Genomic DNA, 24445 nt, shown 5'->3' on the forward strand with positions numbered 1-24445 from the left:
AAAAGCTCTGCTCTAGGAATTGTTTTGGGGTAGTTCTCTGGCCCGTGTGATCCGGGAGGTCAGAGGAGATGATCACACCAGTCTCTTCCAGTCCTGAAATCTATGAATCTGTCATTATAAAGAAATATATGGATTCTTAGGTTTTTTTTTTCATTTTTAGATTATTTTGGGGTGTTTTGTTCTTTATGGTCTGTCCTTTTCTGTGTCTTCATGTCGTTGTTTTTGTCATCATGTCATCCTTGCATCTGGTGGAGCTCCAGCTCTTCTTCTGTCTCGTGGTTCCTGAAGATCAACGGATCTATGAAACATAGGGTAACATTTTCAAAAGTGTCTAAGTCCTATTTTTAAAAGTGTTTTGGCCTGTAGGAACTTTGCTGAGACTCAATGAGAACATAACATAAGAACGGCCATACTGAGTCAGAGTAAAGGTCAATCTAGCCCAGTTTCTTGTCTTCTGACAGTGGTCAAAGCCAGGTGCCTCAGAGGGAATGAACAGAACAGGGAATCATCGAGTGATCCATCCTCTGTCGCCCATTCCCAGCTTCTGGCAAACAGAGGCTACAGACACCATCTTTGTCCATCCTGGCTAATACCCACTGATGGACCTGTCCTCCATGAATTTGTTTAGTTCTTTTTTTAACCATTATAGTCTTGCCCTTCACAACATCCTCTGGTTCACTGTGCATTGCGTGAAGCAATACTTTCTTTTGTTTCTTTGAATCCAGCTATCTATTAATTTCATTGGGTGACCCTTAGTTCTTGTGTTATGAGAAGGAATAAATAACACTTCCCTATTTACTTGTTCCACACCAGTCAGGATTTTATAGACTCCTATGATATCCCCCCTTAGTCATCTCGTTTCCAAGCTGAAAAGCCCCAGTCTCATTAATATCTTCTCCTATGGAAGCTGTTCCATACCCCTAATCATTTTCATAGCCTGTTTCTGTACCTTTTCCAATTCCAATATATCTTTTTTGAGATAGGGCAACCACATCTACATGCAGTATTCAAGATGTGGGTGTACCATGGATTTATATAGAGACAATAGGATATTTTCAGTCTTATTATCTATCCCTTTCTTAAAGATTCCCAACATTCGGTTCACTTTTTTGACTGCTGTTGCACATTGAGTGGATGTTTTCCACAATAACTCCAAGATCTCTTTCTTGATTGTTAACAGCTAATTTAGACTCCATCATTTTTTATGTATAGTTGGGATTATATTTTCCAATGTGCATTACTTTGCATTTATCATCACTGAAATTCATCTGCCATTTTGTTGCCCAGTCACCCAGTTTTGTGAGATCCCTTTGTAACTCCTCACAGTCTGCTTTGAACTTAACTATATTGAGTAGTTTTGTATCATCTGAAAATTTTGCCACCTCACTGTTTATCCCTTTTTCCAGATCATTTATGAATATTTGGAACAGCACTGGTCCCATTACAGACCCCTGGTGGACATTGCGATTAACCAGTCTGCATTCTGAAAACAGACCATTTATTCCTACCCTTTGTTTCCTATCTTTTAACCAGTTACTGATCATGGGAGGACCTTCCCTCTTATCTCACGACAGCTTACTTTGCTTAAGAGCCTTTGGTGAGGAATCTTGTCAAAGGCTTTCTGAAACTCAAAGTACACTATATCCACTGGATCACCCTTGTCCATATCGTTTTTGACCCCCACAAAGAATTCCAGTAGATTGCAGAGGCATCATTTCCCTTTACAAAAACCATGAGGACTCTTTCCTAACAAATTATGTTCATCTATGTGTGTGATAATTCTGTTCTTTACTATAGTTTCAACCAGTTTGGCGGGCATTGAAGTTAGTTTTCGTGGCCTCTAATTGCCGGGATCACCTCTGGAGCCTTTTTTAAAAGTTGGTGTCACATTAGCTATCCTCCAGTCATCTGTTACAGAAGCCAATTTAAATGATAGGTTGCATACCATAGCTAGTAGTTCTGCAATTTCACATTTGAGTTCCTTCAGGACTCTTAGCTGAATCCCACCTGGTCCTGCTAACTTATTACTGTTTATTTTATCAATTTGTTCTAAAACCTCCTCTAATGACACCTCAATCTTGGACAGTTCCTCGGATTTGTAACCTAAAAAGAATGGTTCAGGTTTGGGATTCTCTCTCACATCCTCAGATACAAAGAATTAATTTAGTTTCTCTGCAATGGCGTTATCATCACTGAGTGCTCCTTTAGCATCTCGATTGCCTAGTAGCCCCTCTCGTAGTTAAGCAGGCTTCCTATTACTTTTTCAGTCTTTGGCTACCTGTTCTTCAAATTCTCTTTTGGCCTTCTAATGGCATTTTCACTTGCCAGAGTTTATGCTCCTTTCTATTTTCCTCAATAGGATTTAACTTCCACTTTTTAAAGGATGCCTTTTTGCCTCTCAGAGCTTCTTTTACATTGTTGTTTAGCCATGGTGGCCCTTTTTTCATTTTCTTACTATGTTTTTTAATTTGGGATATATTTTTGAGCCTCTTTTATGGTGTCTTTAAAAAGTTTCCATGCAGCTTTCAGGGATATCAGTTTTGGGACTGTGCCTTTAATATCTGTTTAACTAACTTCCTCATTTTTATGTCGTTCCCCTTTCTAAAAACAAATGTTATCTCGTTGGGCTGCTGTTGCGTTTTCCCTGCCACAGGGATGTTAAATTTCATTATATTCTGGTCGCTATTACAAAGCGGTTCCATTATATTCCCCTTTTGGACCAGATCCTGTGCTCCACTTAATGCTAAATCAAGAATTGTCTCTCCCCTTGTGGGTTCCAGGACTAGCTGCTCCAAGAAACAGTCATTTATGGTGTCAAGAAACTTTATGTCTGTGTCCCGTCCTGAGGTAATATGTACCCAGTCAATTTGGGGACAGTTGAAATTCCCCATAATTTTTTACTTTTATTGCCTCTCTAATGTCCCTGAGCATTTCATAATCACTATCACCGTCCGGGTCAGGTGGTTGATAGTATATGCCTCTTGCTATATTCTTATTATTCGGACATGGAATTGCTATCCAGAGAGATTCTGTGGTACAGTTTAGTTCATTTAATATTTTTACGTCATTTGACTCTATGCTTTCTTTCACATATAGTGCCAATCCCCCACCAGGATGTCCTCTTCTGTCCTACCAAAATATTTGATATATTTTGTAACCTGGTATTACTCTGTCCCGTTGATTATCCTCATTCCACCAACTTTCTGTGATGCCTGTTGTGTCGATAGCCTCATTTAATACGAGGCACTCAGTGTCACCCATATTATTTAGACTTCTAGTATATGTATATAAGAACTTAAATATTACTTTTGAGCTGTCTTGCATTACATGATGTAATTGAATTGACTTAGGGTTCTGCAGGTGAGATTTTGAAAAAACACATATAAGAGTTAGGTGCTTAACTCATAATTTCAATGGCAATTTGGCACCTAACTCTCTTAGCCACCTTTAAAAATCTAGTCCTGTGTGGCTGTTGCACTCTGTACCTCAAAACAGCACTCTGGAACTCCCATATTCACCACTGTCATCATATTATGATATGTGCTATACAAAATCTGCCTTGTGAGGTGTGATTTTAAAAGTCTTGATCTGTTGAACATTAATACCCCATTGGATTGTACGTGCTGTCATTGTATGTGAGGTTGTGAAGTTTGCTATATGTGTGTTACTGAAGTAAGTTTTGATGTTGGGGAACACCCACAACCAGCCTCTCAGGTACGACAATGGAGGAGCCAGACAGCATTAAAGGATCATCAGCACCCATCCAAGAATCCACTATCTCAGGAACTGTATAAAATGGAGATTTCTGAGAGGGAGCACCTAGACAATGGAGACCGTTTGACCCGCATCATAGCAAAAGATCTTTCCTGAAGCTGGAAAAAACTATAAAAGAGGGGAAGTGACATCACCGCTTGGCCTCACTCCCCCCACAACTCAACACCTGGAAATATCTCTGGAGGACAAAGACTTTGAAATGGGGACGGGGACTAAGTCCCAGCCTGCTTATTGAGGATCTGTCACCTGCTTGTACCCTCTGCCAGGGTGAAACATGGCTTGATTCAAAGCCTGTTTAGTTTATAGAACTCAGACTGTGAATTTACTTTTATTTCTTGTGTAACCAACTGTGATCTCTATGCTCGATGCTTATAAACACTTTAAATCTCTCTGGCTGTAGTTAATAAACCTGTTTTATATTCTACGTAAAACTCTGTGTTTGGTTGACATGCTGAGAAATGTCAGCTCGGTTTACAAAGGCTGGTGTTTGGACTCTCCACATCGGGGGAGGCACCGACTGGGAAGAAACTTGCACTGGCCAGGCTTCTGACTAGGGCAGGACTGTACATTTCTGGGCTGCAAGGCCAGGGAGCCGGGGGAATTGACTGGAGCCTTCCTATTGATGGTTCATGAGTGGCTGGAAGAAGCATTCCTGGAACTCAGCTGGGTGTTTCCCTGCATGGGGATGGCTGTGTAAATGAAGGGCCTGCCAGCGGTTTGTAACTTGACACAGCATCACAGTGTGAGAGGGACTTCCAGGGTGTTGGGACAGAGGGCTCAGTGGTCCCATAGTCCAGGTTACATGCCGGGAACCCCGTCACAGTGGCTTTTTAAACCAATGTCTGAATGAATCCTGATATTCCTGGCCCAAATCGCTGGCCATTGTCCTGTGTCCAACCAATCAACCAGCCAGTCATGGAGCAGACACAATGTTTTGTGGCTCACAGCCAACAAGGCGAGAGATTCACGATCCATTCGCCACCTGGCAAGGTCTCTTCAGGATGTTTGTGGGGTGACTGGGGGTGAAGGGCGGCAGGGCCCACCCACGAATCACTCCTGACCCAGCGACACTTCAGGGGCCCAAGCTGGGTCTGGTGCATTTCCAGGTGTGAACAGGCTGAATTTTTGCAACGATGAGGCCGCAGCTCAACTCCTGCTCTCGGGTTGTGGCTGCCGTGGATGTGGGTGACCGTCTCTGCAGACGGGACCTCAGACCTTTTTTCACGAGAGGCCCCAGAGCTGAGCTGAGCCGAGCTGTTTGAGGCTTGCACGGAGCTGGCCTCCTTGGAGGTTTTGCAGACTCAGCTTTGTGAGCATCTCCCAACCCGACTGAACCAACCCCCCCCCCCCCGTGCGCCCGCCCCCAAGAGGACAGCTTCCTGTCCCAGACAGTGTCAGTGGGGGGCGGGGGGCTGCAGGTGGCGTATGGGTGTTGGGGGAATCAATTCTAAGATGTTGTGTCTGAATCCTCCAGGACATAGGTAAGAAAGTGAGATTAAACCTTCCAGCTTCAATGCTAGGGTGAAATCCACAGTGTCCCCTCTGCAGATATGTCTCTGCCCTCCTTACCGCCTACCTCAGGTTCCTCCGTTCCCCCACCCCCTCTTCCACTGCAGCCCCCATTTCCCTACCCGCTCCCCAGATCCCTCTGGCCCCCCAACTCCACTCCCTAAAGCAGCCTCCCCAGATCTCTCCCTGCCTCACCCATTGGTGCAGCACCCCCAGAATTGAAGTGGTTCCCATCATATACAGGGTTTAAAGTTTGATTCAGTGGCTCTGAGCACCCTCACTACACAAATAGTTCCAGGAACTCTGACTCCACCCCACTCCCCACTGCAGACCCCCCCACAGACACAATCCTCCCTGTCACTTGTATAAACAGCCCCCATACCCCAACCCAAACATGGCCACATCTCAGTGGGAAAAAGCCCTATAGACCAGTGGCTCTCAACCTTTCCAGACTACTGTACCCCTTCCAGGATTCTCATTTGTCTTGTGTACCTCAAGGTTTCACCTAATTTAAAACCGACTTGATAACAAAATCAGACATGAAAATAAAAATGTCACAGCACACTAGTACTGATATATAGTTTACTTTCTCATTTTACCATATAATTATACAGTAAATCAATTGGAATATAAATATTCTACTTACATTTCAGTGGACAGTATATAGAGCAGTAGAAAGAAGTCATTGTATGAAATTGTCGTTTGTACTGACTAGGCTAGTGCATTTTATGTAACCTGTTGTAAAATTAGGCAAACATCTAGATGAGTTGATGTACCCCTTGGAAGATCTCTGCTTACCCCCAGTGGTACATGTACCCCGGTTGAGAACCACTGCTATACACTGTTACGCAAAGGCTCAGGGCTGACGATGGCAGTAAAACCACCTATTCGATAGATGGCAGCATCCGTGCATTCCAGTTGCTTTTCAGAAACTGGTAATCAAGTCACCCCATCACCTTCCCTTTTGTTTGGTCTACACTCGCAACTGTTATTGGTATAACTACGTCCCTCGGGAGGGTGTTAAACCCACTGACCTGGGTGACCCTGTTATACTGACGTAACTCCCGGTGTAGACAACGCTTCTTCTGTTATCACAGCTACCGCCTCTCGGGGGTGTGGTGGGGTGGATATAACTACGCCAATGGGAGAAGCTCTCGCGTCAGCATAGACAGCGTCTTCACTGAGACGCTACAGCAGTGCAGCTGCATCTGTGCAGCCTTTCCGGTGTAGACGTGTCCTTTGATAAACGGAACTGACTGACTCCTGGAGTCTCTCTCTGCCAAGCCTGTAGTCCAGTCCGTTAATCCTTCTCATGGCTCTTCTCTGATCCTCTCCAGTTCATAGAATCATCGAATCATAAAATATCAGGGTCGGAAGGGACCTCAGGAGGTGTCTAGTCCAACCCCCTGCTCAAAGCAGGACCAACCCCAACTAAATCATCCCAGCCAGGGCTTTGTCAACCGGACCTTAAAAACCTCTCAGGAAGGAGATTCCACCACCTCCCCAGGTAACCCATTCCAGTGCTTCACCCTCCTAGTGAAAAAGTTTTTCCTCATATCCAACCTAAACCTCTCCCAGTGCAACTTGAGACCATTACCAGTTCCTCAACATCCTTCTTGAAGGCTGGGTGCCAGAACCGGACACAGGATCCCAGCAGCAGTTGTATCAGGGCCGGATCCAGAGGGAAAATCTCCTTCCTGCTCCCCTATTTATGCATCTCAGGACGGCCTGAGCTCTGTTGGCCCTGGGAGCTCACGTTGAGCTGAAAAGTGTCTCCACGCCTGAGGCCTCCAGGCAAATGACAAGAGATGTAGCAGGTTGCAGGCCGGGCTGTGGTTTGTGTGGTCTCCAGCACAGAGCGAGGGTTTCCTTAACTTTGGTGGCCCTATAACGTGCCCCGGGCTGATTGGTGGTTTCCCTGCAGCAAAGGCAGGACTGAGAATCTAACACCTCCAACTCCCAGCGGGGCGCTTTTCCCTTTCCCCAACCAGGATGAGCTGGAGGGCAAAGTTCCAGCTGGCGTCTCTGCTTCTGGGACCTCGCCCGGTGGAGTTGACTGGACGTGGCTATCTCAGCCCCTCCTCTATGATGGGGGCCCCACCGGCCTGCCCCAGGATGTAGGCAGCTGAATGCAGACACCTTGTTAGGGCCCAGCTTGGGGGAGGTTGGAGCTTGTGGTTCACGTGATGTCTGCATGTAGCAGTGGGTGCCAAAGACCTATCAGGCTTTGCAGACATGATCGGACCCAGCCACGTCCTGTGATCTACCCCCATTGCCCCCCCCCCCCAGATATACCCCCACATGATCGGCTTCCTGCTCTGAGCTGAGCCAGTCTAGGCAAGCTGCAGGTGTTGCATTGGGGACCTGGGACGCGGGTTGACTCTGAGACGCTGCTTCCCCCCAAGACACGGTAAGGAAATGAGGTAAATCCCCCAGCTCCCCACTGGGATTCATTCTGCCACTCCCATCACTGCCCCCTGGATCTCCCCTTCCAGCTGTCCCAATCCCCTCCCCTCATCCACTCCGGATTGAACTGGTTGAAATTATTTGTGGGTCCTGTTGTCAGAGGTCAGGGGCCCCTGTCATGCTGGGTGTTGCACAGACCCTGACCGAGCTCGGGGGCCCGTTGTGTCAGGCGCTGCACAGACCCACAGGGAGAAACAGGCCTGGCCACAGGGAGCTCACATTTAAACAGAGAAATGTTTGGCGGGGAAACTGAGGCATGGGGCCATGATGTGACTTGTCCAGGATACCCAAAGAGTTCAGTGTCAGAGTCTGAGATGGAACCTAGGTGTCCGGACTCCCTGTCTACCCACTTGTTACTGGTCTCTTCTTCCCCTGGTGTTTTGCCAGGTGGCTTTTTTGTCATCGTCTTTTCAATCTTACTTTTCTCGTCTTGGGAAGTTGCACTCCGTTTCTGGCAGTTTACATGGGGGGTGGGTTTCAGTGGGGATTTTGCCCACCCAGCTCCATTAATTCCACCCCAAATGGGACCCTCCACCCCAAATGGCCCAAACGCACAAAAACTCCTCTTTAAAATGAAGGAGGCAGGAGAAGAATCACTTTCAAAAATTCCATTAATTAAAAAAAAGGGGGGGGGGCAAATGATCATTCTTTTTTTTAACCAACATGGGAATAGCCAACTCCTTTGGGAAACTAACAGCAAGAAGATTATTTGGGAATTTTAGTGACGGGGGCATCTCTCAGATCTCTGTCTCTGCATCCTGGAGACCCCCATTGTCCACCTCCGCTTCCCTAGAAATCCAAGTTTTCAGCAAGAAGCAAAGGGGTATATTTTTTAAACATTTAGTTTAGTAGAAACCAAACTCAGTCCTTGTCCTGGAGCCCATTTCATTGCTCTTCCTTCCTTTGCTCAGCACAGCGTCTGCACTGGCTTCGCCGAGCCCTGAGGTGACTGAGGGGATATTGTGATTGCAACTCTTCCAAAAATGGTGTTCCCAATCCTCTTCCTGGTGCTGTGTGGCGTGGCCTTGCTTGCTGGGGTGCCGTTAAACTGCTACGTCCTCTTCGTTGCCGGCTGCCGTGTAGAGAGGACGGCCAGCACCGTGTGGTTCTGGAGCCGGGCCGTGGCCGATTTCATCTTCATCGTCTTTCTGCCCCTCAGATTCATTTCCATCTTCATCAAGGAATTAGAGACGATCAAGGTGGTGAGCAGCACAGTCACCTCCTTCCACATGTTCTCCAGCGCCTTCCTTCTCACGGCCCTCAGTGTCGATCGCTGCATCCTCGTGGCACGCCCTGAGTGGGCCCGGAACCACAGCATGCCCCTTCTGGCTTTCAAGATTGTTATGGGCATATGGTCCCTCTCTGTTGGTTTCAGCTTGCGGTATGGTGATCTCTGGGAATACCTGCACTCACCTGCCAGCACCAGCATGAATGTCAGACTGGATGAAGGGAGGGTGAAGGCCGCTGTTGTAATTGAGTTCCTGGTTGGGTTTCTGATCCCATTAGCCTTGATCTTGATCCCAACCTTTTACATCGTTCTAGCTGCCAAACTGAGAAGGAACAGGCTGATCCAGTCCACCAAGCCACTCAAGATCCTTCTTGGCTTGATCCCGTCCTTTTTCCTCTGCTGGCTGCCGTATCATGTTTTCTCCCTCCTGCAGATCTCAGCTATGCACACTGGGTCTGTTTGGAACACAGGAATCGCTTTTGCTTGTGTCCTGACCTATTTCAGTAGCTGCCTCAACCCCATCTTCTACCTCACCATGGATAAAGAGTTTCTGAGGTACCGGCAATGTGCACGCAACCCCCAAACCACCGACAACTTGGGGCCAGAGCCGGCTGAATAGGGGAAGAGATGGAATTGTCGATATTTGCATGAAAAAAGAATTCTGTTCGCTGGACCCGTAACTTCCTCTTGATCCGAAAATTGTCTTTTTTACCAAGTGAATTTTTGGCCTTAATCAAAGAAGAGCCACGAGAATGATTACAGGATTAGAAAACCTGCCGGCCTTAGAGTGAGGGTCACAAGAAGCACAATGTATTTAGCTTAACAAAGAGAAACTGAAGGGATGACTTGATCACAGTCTGTAAGTACCTATGTGGGGAACAAATATTTAATAACGGGCTCTTCACTCTAGCAGAGGAAGGTCTAACACGATCCAGTGAACAGAAGTTGAACCTGAACAAATTCAGACTGGAAATGAGGTGTAAATTTGTAACGATCAGAGTAACTGACCATTGGAGCAATTTCCCAAGGGTTGTTGTGGATCTTCCATCACTTGCAATTTTAAATCCAGCTGGGATGTTTGTCTAAAATTTCTTCTCTAGGAATTATTTGGGGTCAGTTCTCTTGCCTCTGTTTGTTGAAGATCAACTGGTCTATGAAATGAAGGGTAACATAAGTCCTATTTTTAAAAATGTTTATGCCCGTAGGTGTGATACCCCTTTGTAGCTCCTCGCAGTTAGTAGTTCTGCAATTTCACATTTGAATTCCTTCAGAACTCTTGGGTGAATCCCATCTGGTCGTGGTGACTTATTACAGTTTAGTTTATCAATTTGTTCCAAAACCTCCTCTAATGACACCTCAATCTGGGACAGTTCCTTGGATTTGTCACCTAAAAAGAATGGCTCAGGTTTGGGAATCTCCCTCACATGCTCAGTTGTGAATATTGATGCAAAGAATTCATTTTTGTTTCTCCTCAATGACCTTATCATTCTTGAGTCCTCCTTTTGCATGTTGATTGTCCAGTGGCCCCACTGGTTGTTTAGCAGGTTTCCTGCTTCTGATGTACTTAACATTTTTCTGCTATTACTTGTTCAGTCTTTGGCTAGCCATTCTTGAAGTTATTTTTTGGCCTTGCTAATTATATTTTTACACTTCATTTGCCAGAGTTTATGCTCTTTTCTATTTTCCTCAATAGGATTTAACTTCCACTTTTTAAAGGATGCCTTTTTGCCACTCAAAGCTTCTTAACTTAGTTGTTTACCCAGGGTGGCACTTTTTTGGTTCTCTTACTATTTTTTTTTTATTTTGTGTATACATTTAAGTTGAGCCTCTATTATGGTGTCTTTAAAAAGTCTCCATGCAGCTTGCAGGGATTTCACTTTTGACGCTGTACCTTTTCATTTCTTTTTTACTAACTTCTTCATTTTTGTGTAGTTCTCGTTTCTGAAATTAAATGCTACAGTGTTGGGCCGCTGTGGTGTTTCCCTCTCCACACGGATGTTAAATTTAATTATATTATGATCACCATTACCAAGCAGTTTAGTTATATTATTCACCCCTTGGACCAGATCCTGTGCTCTCCTTAGGACTAAACCAAGAATTGCCTCTCCCCTTGTGGGTTCCCTAAGTAGCTGTTCCAAGAAGCAGATATTTAAGGTGCCAAGAAACTTTATCTCTGCATCATGTCCTGAAGTGACATCTATCGAGTCAATATGGGGATAGTTGAAATCCCCCATTACTATAGAGTTGTTTTTATTTTAATAGCCTCTCTAATCTGCCAGAAGATTTCACAGTCGCTATCATCATCCTGGTCAGCTGGTCGATAATATATCCCTACTGCTATATTCTTATTATTGGAGCATGGAATTACTATCCATTGAGATTCTGTGGTACAGTTTGGTTCATTTAAGATTTTTACTTCATTTGACTCTATGCTTTCTTTCACATATAGTGCCACTCCCCACCAGCATGACCTGTTTTGTCTTTCCGATATATTTTGTACCCTGCTATTACTGTGTCCCACTGATTATCCTCATTCCACCAAGTTACTGTGATGTCAGTTATATTGATATCCTTATTTAATATGAGGCACTCTAATTCCCCTATCTTATTATTTAGATTTCTAGTATTTGTATATAAGAACTTAAATGTCACTTTTTAGCTGTCTGCCATTACGTGATGTAATTGAATTGACTTAGGCTTCTACGGGTAACATTTTCAACAGCACCTATGTGAATTAGGTGCTTAACGGCTAACCTCAATGAGAATTTTTCACCTAACTCCCTCAGCCACTTTTATAAATCTAGTCCTGTATCTTCAGTGCCAAGCCAAAGCCTTCAAACCTCATGAGCCACCCCCTAAAACATCATGTGATTGGTTTGAAAAGAAAGACATTTGGGTTCTTCTTTTTTGCCTTATGATTTTTTCCCCAGCCATTTCAAGCTTTTCTCTGTGAAGCCTAGAAATGTACCTAAAACAAAAAAGAAAGGAAAGCTGAAATTCACACTTAACCGTCTGATTCCAGGGTCTGGGGCTTGGAGGAAAAGGAGAAGCATGGTGAACGCTGCAACGAAATTGTAAGAGTTTGTGACCCTACAAAACTCTGCCAAACATTTTGGAAAACCAGAAATATCCAAGTCTGTTTTGGAAGCCAATGGAGTTGAGGGGGTGTTTAAAATATTGGGGAATTTAAATAAAATGTGTGGTTGTGGCACTCTGTACCTCAAAACAGCACCCTGGAACCCCCATATTCTCCACTGTCATCTCAATATGAACAAAGTCTGCCTTGTGAGGTATCATTAAAAAGTCTTGATGTGTCGATTATTCATATCCTGTTGAATTTTATGTGCTGTCATTGTGTGGGGAGTTATGAAGTTTTGCTATGTGTGTGTTACTGAAATTAGTTGTGACGCTGAGAACACCCACAACCAGCCTTTCAGATATGACATTGGAAGAGCCAGACAGCATTAATAACTCATCAGCACCCATGCAACAATCCACTATCTCAGGAACTGTATAAAATGGAATTTTATCAGAAAGAGCACGTAGACAATGGAGACTATTTGAGCCACGTCATAGCAAAATATATTCCCAGCAAACTGGAAGAAACTACAAAAGTGACATCTCCACTTGGCCTCACTCCCACCACAACTCACACCTGGAAAAACGTCTGGAAGACAAACACTTTGAACTGGGGAAATTTGGTATCAGGCTGCAAGACAAGCCCAGCCTGTGTATTGAGGACCTGTCACCTGCTTGTACCATCTGCCAGGGTGAGACACTGATTCAAATCCTGTCTAATTCATAGACCTCAGACTGTGAATTTACTTTTAAATATGAGGTAACCAACTTTGATCTCTACGCTCGCTGCTTATAATCACTTAAAATCCATCTGTGTGTAGTTAATAAACCTCTTTTATATTCTACCTGAAACAGTGGGTTTGATTGAAGTACTTGGAAACTCTCAGCTCAGTTTACAAAAGCTGATGCGTGTCCTCTCCACATTGAGGGAGGCATCGATTGGGTAATGAACTTAGACTGGCCGGACTTCTGACCAGTTCAGGACGGTACATTTCTGGGCTGCAAGGCCAGGGAGCCGGGGGGAATTGACTGGAGACTCTCTATTGATGGTTCATGAGTGGCTGGGAGAAGCATTCATGGAACTCAGCTGGGTGTGTCCCTGCCTGGGGATGGCTGTGTAAGTGCAGGGCCTGCCCGAGGTTTGCAGCCTGACGCAGCATCAGAGTGTGAGAGGGACACCCTAGGTTGGTAGGACAGAGGACTCAACTGTCCCACAGTCCAAGTTGCATGCCAGGAACCCCATCACAGTGGTTTTTTAAACAAATGTCTCAATGAATCCTGATATTCTCTGCCAAAATTCATGCAGCTTTTGCTGTGTTGCTGGTCATTCTCCAGCATCCAAGCAATCCACCAGCCGGTCGTGGAGCAGACATAATGTTGTGTGACTCACAGCCAACAAACCGAGTCATTTGCAATCCACCCGCCACCTGGCAAGGTCTCTCCAGGATATTCGAGGAGTGACTGGGGGTGAAGGGCAGCAGGGAATCACTCCCGACTCAGCGGCACTTCAGCAGCTGAAACTGGGCCTAGTGCATCTCCAGGTGTGAACGGGCTGAAGTTTTGCAACAAGGCGGCTGCAGCTCAGCTCCTGCTCTCGGGTTGTGGCTGCCGTGGATGTGGGCGACCGTCTCTGCAGACGGGCTTTCAGACCCTTCTTCATGAGCGGCCCCAGAGCTGAGCTGAGCTGTTTGAGGCTTGCATGGAGCTGGCCACCTCGGAGGTTTTGCAGTGTCAGCTTTGAGAGCATCTCCCACCCCCGCTGAGACCCCCCTTTCTCCACCTCCCTGAGAGGACAGCTTCCTGCCCCCAGACAGAGTCCATGGGGTGGGAGCTGCAGGTGGTGTGTGTGTTTTGGGGGAATCAATTTTGAGATGCCGTGTCTGATTCCCACAAGACATAGGTAAGAAAGTGAAATTAAACCTTCCAGCTTCAATGCTAGCTTGAAATCCACAATGCCTCCCCCCCGCATATCTGTCTATAGCCCCCACCACCACTACCCCAGGTTCCTCCCTGCCCCCACCCACTCGACAGTAGCCCCCCCATTGCCCTACCCACTCTTGATGCAGCCTCCACAGATCCCTCTGCTCCCCCAACCCCAATCCCCAAATCAGCTACTACAAGCTGAAATCACTAAGAGCTCCTCCATTGTCATAGGAGAGGAGCACACGCAGGTGCCCCCTCTGGAAACACAATTGCTTAATGGAATGATAGTCCAATTCACACCATTCCACCCACCCCATCTATTTCCCAGTGGTTCCCAACACACTCCTCCTTTTCTTGTTACTCCTAGAGGGTTCAGGGGGACCACCTTAGTTGCATTCCCTTCCCATTGTATCATGGTAACAATTACACAAGTACTGGCCCCACAGGTCGGGGATATTATTTTCCAGGTGGATGGGTATATTTTCCCAAGTGTGGATATATATGGGCTAGCCTCCCAATTTAACACCGAAAGCCATTGTTCTGACCAAGCGTCTCTCATGATATCCATTAACATTATTAACTGAGCATTTTGTATACCTACACACACCTTAGTCTTCTGAAGCCATCCCGCACATGTCACAAGGTCTCCTGCCCAATGAGTTACCCGCAGGTTCACCTCTATTACCGTCCTCCATCCCGTGGCAACTGCTGATAGTTGCTGTGCCATTCATTCATTGATTTGTTGTTGAAATCTCACATTTTGGCTCATCGATTGTTTGGTTACACACACATCCCCGAGATTCCATGTGCCCAGCAGAGTGTTCCCTGCTGCCTACAATCCCCTTGTCCGACGATGATTCCGGGTGCGCCCCCTCCCCCACCAATCAAATTGTTTTTTCCATCCTTTTATGTACACAGTACAGTTGGGATTCATTTGGTCCCCCCCACCATTCCTTGGGGCATATTACCAGCTCCAGGCTGTGGCCAATTTAAATTCAGGTTCTTTCAACTTGGCATCCATAGCACCTGCAGGGTTACATTTTGCAAAATGGTTAACTCATCATACACCCAATGTCCCAAAGGGAATTTTATGCCTTGTGTAATATGTACATAACAATCACACCTTTTGGGGATCATCTTCCATGGAAGTATCTTTGTGGTTACACATGGCATTGTGTTTACACATGGTAACGTCACATTCTAATTGTGGGGCCTTATTTTCCCAAGAGGATTCATACACCCCCAGAGGGATGTGTGATATCGTTATTCAGGAACACTTCCTGAATATATGCAGTGATGATGTAAAGCAGTATTTGTGGAACAAAAAAGAAATATTCGGTAATATCACTGGACTCGTCATCCTGTGGACACAGTCGCTCCCATTTATGGATTTTTGAGGAAGTGGAGCCAGCAGGTGGAGGGCTTTGTCTCTTCGACTACATTACGGCCAGTTCATGCTTCTGGGCCTGCCTCTGGGCCACCATAGCTCTCTCATGGGCAGCTGCCTCTGCCTCCACCCTTGCGGTCTCTGCCTCCATGGCTCTCTTGTGGGCAGTTTTCTCCCTATCTTTTTCTGCATTAATCTCTAATTGTCTTAGTTCTACCCGTCTCTTATGTTCATTTTCTTTCTCTGTTGCTTCCAGTCTAGCCAGCTCTAGTTTGGTAGCTGCTTCACTGGTCGTCATTTTACTGCTTTCTTCTGCTGGGCCTCACCCCCCTGCAGTTCACTGAAACTGGGATGCACTCAGCTCAGGCGATTCTTAGTTAACAGAGACTTTCACAGTGCCCAGTGTTCAGCCTTTCTGGGCAATTTGCACCCTGTGCAGTTTTAGCTTCTTCTGATCTTCCTTCTTACTTATTTTGCTTCCTTTTCTCTCCCTACTTCCCTTACCCGAAATAAGCAAACAGAAAATAACAAGCCAGTAACCACTTTGTCTGTTCTCCAGCCAGCACACTTAAAACTCACTTAAAATCACTACCAGTATCTCAAAGCAATCAGCTGTGCACAGATCCCGCTCGACTACGCCACTGTGACGGGTTGGATCACAAAAACCGCCTTGGGAGCTGCCCCCTAATGTACCAAGACTACTTCTATTCCTGTTTTCCCTGCCAGCTCAGTGCTCCAGCACCCTGTCTTGCTGAGCCAGACACTCCCATCTGCTCCAACACAAACCCAGGGTCTGAATTACTTGCCCCAAAGCTGCAGGTTTACCTGAAAACAGCTCACAGAAGTGTGCTTGTCTTTAGCACTCAGATGCCCAACTCCCAATGAGGTCTAAACCTAAATAAATCCATTTTATTCTCCACTGGGTTGGGATTCCCCCATCTAATCCATAAACCATATATCGACACTGCCAAATTCCTGTTGGAGGGTTGGTGGTACCTCTTCCTAGGGGGAAATTCTTATGGTACTAATTAGCTTCATTTCCACAAGCTGTGGGTGTAGCAGTCCATGTATTTCCTCCTTTTCACACTGCACATCATGGGATTTGAGTAGAATTTATAACTGTAACAATTGTGATTAGCAGTAACGATCGTTCCATCCAGGGCTAGGGAATTCCCATCTTTTTCTCCTTAGTGGGTTAATCTGTAATACACACATCACAGAATGTATGCGTCCCCTTTCCCAATCCCCTGTTTTCACTTTTTTATCTGTGTGCAGTGAACACACTGTTGCTCTCCTGTCTCTGTACCTGTAGCAACAGGCTGGGCCCCAATTGGTCAAGGACCAGGTAGGGGCCCTTCCATTTAGGAGCTGGGAATGAGTGGTGTTGACCTGGAATTTTGTACATTGCTAGATCTCCCACCGTGGGTAGATCAAGCTCCCCGGGCAGGTCATACCATGTTTTGACTCTTGCTGCTCCTTGCTTGTCTTGCCAGGCCACTGCCTTCTGTACCTGTTTCACATGGTCAATTAGGGTTAAAATCCATTCTTGTGTTAGGTGTGTGTAGTGACTTCCCCAGGTACTGGGGTAAGTGGATTTTCCCACTGTTCCATGGGCCTTCTCATGAGAGCTTTGTATGGAGAAAATCCTGTGCCCTTTGATTCTCAGGCCTTTATTCTCATTAAGACAAAGGGAAGTAACAGTAACCAGTTTTTTCCTCCCATTTACACTCTCTTTCTCAGCTCACTTTTGATGGTGTGGTTCATGCGTTCCACCTGCCCTGCAGCGTGTGGGTGATAAGCCATAGGGAACAACTGTGTGATTACAGTGAGGGCTGAGAGCTCCACCAAAAGATTTGACTGGAAAGAAGCTCCTTGGTCTGAGTCAATCACCTTTGGGACCCCTCAACAAGTGAACACCTCATTTACCAATTTTTTTGCAGTTACCTGGGCTGTTTGATACTTTGTGGGGAACGCTTCCACCCACCTGCTGAAAGCATCCACCACCACCAACATGAATCGGTTTTGTCTGTGATCTGGTGGTAGAGGTCCTGTGTAGTCAATTTATATTCTTTCCAAGGTCCCCTTGGGGCATGTCTCATTAAGTCTCCCCTTAGCACCTTGTAATGTGGATTGTGCCTGAAACAATCCAAAAAAAGTTCCAGGTGCGACTTTAAATCGACTGCCATTCCTGGCCACCGGCACAATTTTTAAAGTTCAGAGTGCCTCCTCAAACCCAGGGTATCCCCCTGCCAAGCTCCCATGCACCCAACTTAAGAAAGTTGTCTTTCTTCCTTGAGGACACAGCATTACTGGTCCCTCAGTTGTTAGGACACACCAAATATCTTCCCTTACTACCACTTTTGGCCCATGTCTATCCGCAACTTTTGTGATGCCTTCCAGACCTGGGTCAGATTCTGGCAACTCTCGAATTCACCCTCCACGGATCCATGTCCACCGCACTTCTTGTTACCACTGCTACAGGCACACTCGGCTGTGGTTCCCATGGCCATGTGGGCACCTCTGTTGCAGCCCGCTTAGCCTCTGTATCGGGTAAGTTATTCCCTTTGCTTAAGGGTCCTGATTTCCTGTGTCTAGGGTGACCAGACAGCAAATGTGAAAAATCAGAACAGGGGTTGGGGGGTAATAGGAGCCTATATAAGACCCCAAAATGGGGACTGTCCCTATAAAATCGGGACATCTGCTCACCCTACTTGTGTGCCTTTACCTTTACCACATTGATTCATGCAAAACTGTGACTAAGCTCCTCCACTCATTTCTACCAGCTAGCATGCTTGATTGTGGAGCCGCCAGTTGTCCTGAAATGATTATCCGCCCATCATCTCAGCATCCATGTGACGATAAAAAATACATCATCCGAATCCACCATCACCCAACATTCTGCCTCAAATTTGGGATCTATTTCAGTTAAAATGGTAAGCAAGGCTGCCAGTTCTGCCTTCTGGGCTGACCTTACTTCTAGTGAGAAACCAATGGTGCTGACTGTCTCAGTTCCTCTGATTTCCACAGCAGTTAGCCTGCAGTTTTTCGTCCCCCCTCCCCCCGATACATACATGTCCATAACTATAAAGGGAAGGGTAACAGCCCTCCTGTGTACAATACTATAAAATCCCTCCTGGCCAGAGACTCCAAAATCCTTTTACCTCTAAAGGGTTAAGAAGCTCAGGTACCTGGCTGACACCTGATCCAAAGGACCAATAAGGGGACAAGATACTTTCAAATCTTGGTGGGGGGGAGGCTTTTGTTTGTGCTATTTGTTTTGGGGGTTGTTCGCTCTTGGGACTAAGAGGGACCAGACATGAATCCATGCTCTCCAAATCTTCTGAAAAAGTCTCTCATATTTCAAACTTGTAAGTAACAGCCAGTCAAGGCGTGTTAGTTTTATCTTTGTTTTCTCAACTTGTAAATGTTCCTTTTGCTAGAGTGTTTATCTCTGTTTGTTGTAGCTTTGAACTTAAGGCTAGAGGGGGTTCCTCTGGGCTCTTTGAATCTGATTACCCTTTAAAGTTATTTTCCATCCTGATTTTACAGAGATGATTTTTACCCTTCTTTCTTTAATTAAAAGCCTTCTTTTTAAGAACCTGATTGATTTTTTCCTTGTTTTAAGATCCAAGGGATTTTGGATCGGTGTTCACCAGGAAATTGGTGGAGGAGTCTCTCAAGGCTACCCAAGGAAGGAAGTTAGCACTTGGGAGTGGTGGCAGCAAAACCAGAGCTAAGCTGGTAGTTAAGCTTACAAGGTTACATGCAGGTCCCCATATCTGTACTCTAAAGTTCAGAGTGGGGAAGGAACCTTGAGAATACAATTTCCATCCAAAAACTATACCCCTCCTTTACCTGACTGGGATTAGCCACCTGAAACACCTGGTGTTGACTTTTACCTGGGCTGGCTTCACCAATGTGAAGGTGTAATCCAGCTACACAGACTATGGGTTCTTTTAACACTTCTGCAGTAATGTTTTCAGCTTGTAGTGCCTGTAACCACTTTGCCATAAACTGCCCACTCACTTGTCCCTGTAAAATAGGATGCATGTTTAACAGCCAGAGGTGGTCATGATGGAGCTGGATTATTATCTTCTGCATTCCTGTGAGGTATTTGAATTTCCCTACCCCCCAGTAGGTACACCACTACACCTTTTTACACCATCCATATTTAAGTTCCACAGCACTCACAAGTCCAGAGGCAAAGGCAACAGGTTGGTCCACCGCTGACCAGACCCCGCAACTAACATCATGAGAGTCTGCGATACCCCCTCCAAGCAGCTGCACAGACTGTTGGGGAGCAGGACTTACCTGGCTGTCACTCACCTGTCCAAAGCGATGCATCTGCGTCACGGCATTAAGATGTTAGAGGGCTTTTCCTCCACCCTCCCACTTCCCTGGTTCTTGTCAAGCAGACAGCAAGCAGCGAAAGACCAGAAGTTCGTAGTGCAGACAAGGTGATTTTCATTGGGGTTAATTTCCAGCAAGCATGATTCCAATTTCCCTTCCTCCCACTTCCTGTTGGACCCTAGTTTATATAGTAATATTCTCAGCTGTACCTTAATTGATCATTTTACTGAAATGTAGCTAACCAATCCTAACATATTGTAAAATAATTTTCTAACCAATTGTATCCCACTACCCTAAAGAATTTTCACCTAGCCAAATTAATTATACGTCAGACAGAAACCATTAGAGAACCAGAGAGATTAACAATAGAAAAGTGGGGGCCATAAAGATGAAACATACAGAAATGAGGGTTACACAACCACAACCATTGAGAAGTGATTTCTTAAGATCTATTTCTTTATCTGGTGGTGATGGGCACTATCAGGACAGGATCATCTTCCTAACAGCCCAATAGCCCCTTATTTCAGTGTGGCTGGTTTGGGATGTGAGGATGTGACCGTTCGCTTCCCAGTTTATGGCTGCCCCTGCTGCTTAGCCAAAGGCCTGAGCCTAAGAACAGGGCCTTGGACTATCATAGAATCATAGAATATCAGGTTGGAAGGGACCTCAGCAGTTTATCTAGTCCAATCCCCGGCACAGAGCAGGAACAAACCAACTAAATCATCCCAGCCAGGGCTTTGTCAAGCCTGACCTTAAAAAACCCTCTAAGGAAGATTCCACCTCCTCTCTAGGGAACCCTCCTAGTGAAATAGTGTTTCCTAATATCCAACCTAGACCTCCCCCACTTCAACTTGAGACCATTCCTCCTTGTTCTGTCATCTGCCACCACTGAGAACAGCCTAGATCCATCCTCTTTGGAACCCCCTTTCAGGTGGTTGAAAACAGCTATCAAATCCCCACTCACTCTTCTTCTATTCTGCAGACAAAATAATCCCAGTTCCCTCAGCCTCTCCTCAGTGTCATGTGCTCCAGTCCCCTAATCAGTTTTGTTGCCTCCGCTGGACTCTTCCTAATTTTTCCACATCCTTCTTGTAGTGTGGGACCCAAAACTGGACACAGTACTACAGATCAGGCCTCACCAGTGCCGAATAGAGGGGAATGATAATGTCCCTCGATCTGCTGGCAATGCTCCTACTTATACAGCCCAAAATGCTGTTAGCCTTCTTGGCAACAATGACACACTGCTGACTCATATCCAGCTTCTCTTCCACTGTAACCCCTATGTTGTTTTCTGCAGAATTGCATCCTAGCCACTCAGTCCCTAGTCTGTAGCAGTGCATGGGATTCTTCCATCCTAAGTGCAGGACTCTGCACTTGTCCTTGTTGAACCTCATCAGATTTCTTTTAGCCCAATCCTCTAATTTGTCTAGGTCCCTCTGTATTCTATCCCTACCCTCCAGTGTATCTACCACTCCTCCGAGTTTAGTGTCATCTGTAAAATTGCTGAGGGTGCAATCCACACAAACCTCCACATCTTTAATGAATAATCCTAGAGAGACAAGGCCCATACACAGGTGGACGGTAATTTTGATTCTTTGCTTTTATACTTCTGTAACTAGCTAAGTGGTAAAAATACCCTTAAGTCCTTAAAGTATAGGCCTTTACAGGCCTCAATCTAGCATTGTCAAGGCTGCTTCCCCACTCTGAACTTTAGGGTACAGATGTGGGGGTCTGCATGAAAACTTCTAAGCTTAACTACCAGCTTAGATCTGGTCCGCTGCCACCACTCTCGGTGCTAATTCCCTTCCCTGGTAGCCTTCAGAGACTCTTCACCAATTCCCTGGTGAATACAAATCCAAACCCCTTGGATCTTAAAACAAGGAGAAATTAACCATCCCCCTCCTCCCTTCCACCAGCTCCTGGTGGATCAAGATCTAACCCCCTTGGATCTAAAAACAAGGAAAATCAAACAGGTTCTTAAAAAGCAGGCTTTTAATTACAGAAAAAGGTAAAAATCATCTCTGTAAAATCAGGATGGAAAATAACTTTACAGGGTAATCAAACTTAAAGAGCTCAGAGGACCCCCCTCTAGCCTTAGGTTCAAAGTTACAGCAAACAGAGGTAAACACCCTAGTAAAAGGTACATTTACAAGTTGAGAAAACAAAGATAAAACTAACATGCCTTGCCTGGCTGTTTACTTACAAGTTTGAAATATGAGAGACTTGTTCAGAAAGATTTGGAGAACCTGGATTGATGTCTGGTCCCTCTTAGTCCCAAGAGCAAACAACCCCCCAAACAAAGAACACAAACAAAAGCCTTCCCCCCCCCCCCAAGATTTGAAAGTATCTTGTCCCCTTATTGGTCCTTTGGGTCAGATGCCAGCCAGGTTACCTGAGCTTCTTAACCCTTTACAGGGAAAAGGATTTTGGAGTCTCTGGCCAGGAGGGATTTTATAGTACTGTACACAGGAGAGCTGTTACCCTTCCTTTTATAGTTATGACAAGTGTAATCTTTAAACTTGCTGAGGGTGCAGTCCACGCCATCCTCCAGATCGTTAATGAATTATCCTAGAGAGACAAGGCTCATACACAGGCGGACTGTAATTTTGATTCTTTGTTTTTATACCTCTATAACTAGCTAAGTGGTAAAAATACACCTAAGTTCTTAAAGTATAGGCCTTTACAGGCAGGCCTGAATGTGAATATTCTAACAGGACCTTGTGCTTTGCATAACGTCTGCATGTAGCTGTGGGTGCCAGAGGCCTTCCATAGTTTGCAGAAGTATTTAGACCCAGACACATCCTGTGATCTCCACTCATTGTTCTCTCCACCCCAGATACACCCCAACATGAACAGCTTCCTCCTTCAGGCTGAGCCAGTCTGGGAGAGCTGCAGGCATCACATTGGGGACCTTGGATGGGGGTCGACTCTGAGACACTGCATCCCCCCAAGACACGGGTAAGGAAATGAGGTAACCCCCTCACTGGATCTCATTGTCACCCCTCCCACACCACTGCTCCCTGGATCTCCCCACTTTCAGCAGCTCCCATCCCCTGCCCTCATCCGCTCTGCTTAGAACCAGTTGAAATTATTTGTGGGGACTGTGGTCAGAGGTCAGGGACAAAAAAAAAAAAAACGTTCGGGCAGAGAATAGACACGACAAATCCTGCAGGTTGGCAGGGAGTTAGATGATATGACCCTTGTGGTCCCCTTCTAACCCTCTGGCTCTATGCTCCAAAGATCTTCGAACCATTGGTGCCGTTGGCCTACAAGGATTTGATCCTATTTGACTTCAGCTCAGGATCTGGGGAGTTTATAAACTCTGAGGAGATTATAAACTCTGCGGCTGTCTCACTCTGTCCATGTCATCTCCTGGAGCCCTTTTCATTGCTCTTCCTTCCTTTGCTCAGCACAACATGTGCGCTACCCAAGCCAAGCCATGAGGAGAAGGAGGAGATATTGTGACTGTACCTCTTCCAAGAATGGAGTACCTCCAAGTTCCCTTCCTGGTGCTGTGTGGCATGGCCTTCCTTGCCAGAGTGGCATTGGATGGCTACATCCTCTTTGTTGCCAGCTCCTATGTGGAGAGGACGGCCAGTGCCGTGTGGTTCTGGAACCAGGCCCTGACCGATTTCATCTTGATCATCTTCCTGCCCCTCATATTCACCTCCTTCTTCATTCTGGACGTAAATTGGGCCAATATGCTGAGCAGCACCATCACCTCCTTCCACATGTTCTCCAGCGCCTTCTTCCTCACCACAATTGGTGTCGATCGCTGCATCCTCGTGGCACGCCCTGAGTGGGCCCGGAACCACCGCACGCCCCCATTAGCTTTCATTATGGTTTTGGGCATGTGGGCCCTGTCTCTTGGGTTCAGCTTGCGGTAAGGTGATCTCTGGGAATCCCTCCTCTCACCTGACAGCACCAGCCTGAATTTCTGTGGGGATGAACGGAGGGTGAAGGCTGCCATTACAATCCAGTTCCTGGTCGGGTTTCTGATCCCATTTGCCTTGATCTTGATCCCAACATTCTACATCGTTCTAGCTGCCAAGCTGAGAAGGAACAGGCTGATCCAGTCCACCAAGCCACTCAAGATCCTTCTTGGTTTGATACCGACCTTTTTCCTCTGTTGGCTGCCGTATCACGTCTTCTTCTTGTTGATGTCAGCTAATTACCCTCTGTCTCTTTTGAACAGAGGAAGGGCTTTTGCTTATGTCCTGACATATTTCAGCAGCTGCCTCAACCCCATCTTGTATCTCACCATGGAGGAAGAGTTTCTGAGGTACCAGCAACGTGCACGCAACCCCCAAACCACCGACAACTTAGGGTTGGATAGGGAAATGGATGGAATTGTTGATATTTGCATGGAGAAGTGATTCTGTTTGTTGGGACATGTAACTTCCTCTTGATCCCAAAATTCTTTTTTTTAGCAAGTGATTTTTTTGGCGTGATTCATAGAAGAGCCACGAGAATGATTACTGGATTAGAAAACCTGCCTTCGAGTGAGAGTCACAAGGAGCAGAATCGATTTAGCTTAACAAAGAGAAGGTGAAAGGGTGACTTGATGACAGTCTGAAAGTACCTATGTGGGGAACAAATATTTCAGAACAGGATCTTCAGTCTAGCAGAGGAAGGTTTAACATGATCCAGTGAACAGAAGTTGAAGCTAGACAAATTCAGACTGGAAATGAGGTCTCAATTTTTAATGGTCAGAGTAACTGACCATTGGA

At 45.9% G+C, this 24445-nt stretch overlaps 1 protein-coding gene and 1 pseudogene across 1 annotated transcript; both read left to right on the forward strand.

The window, feature by feature from the left end:
• Positions 1 to 8732: 8732 nt before the first annotated feature.
• LOC135976668 (C3a anaphylatoxin chemotactic receptor-like) lies at positions 8733 to 9596 on the forward strand. The gene has a single exon (XM_065573607.1). The coding sequence runs from the start codon at positions 8733 to 8735 to the stop codon at positions 9594 to 9596; it is 864 nt and encodes a 287-aa protein (XP_065429679.1).
• A 13601-nt stretch (positions 9597 to 23197) lies between these two features.
• Positions 23198 to 24091, forward strand: LOC112060936 (C3a anaphylatoxin chemotactic receptor-like; annotated as a pseudogene).
• Positions 24092 to 24445: the final 354 nt, after the last annotated feature.

Source organism: Chrysemys picta, chromosome 20 (genome assembly GCF_011386835.1).
Source record: "Chrysemys picta bellii isolate R12L10 chromosome 20, ASM1138683v2, whole genome shotgun sequence".
Classification (NCBI taxonomy): Eukaryota; Metazoa; Chordata; order Testudines; family Emydidae; genus Chrysemys; species Chrysemys picta.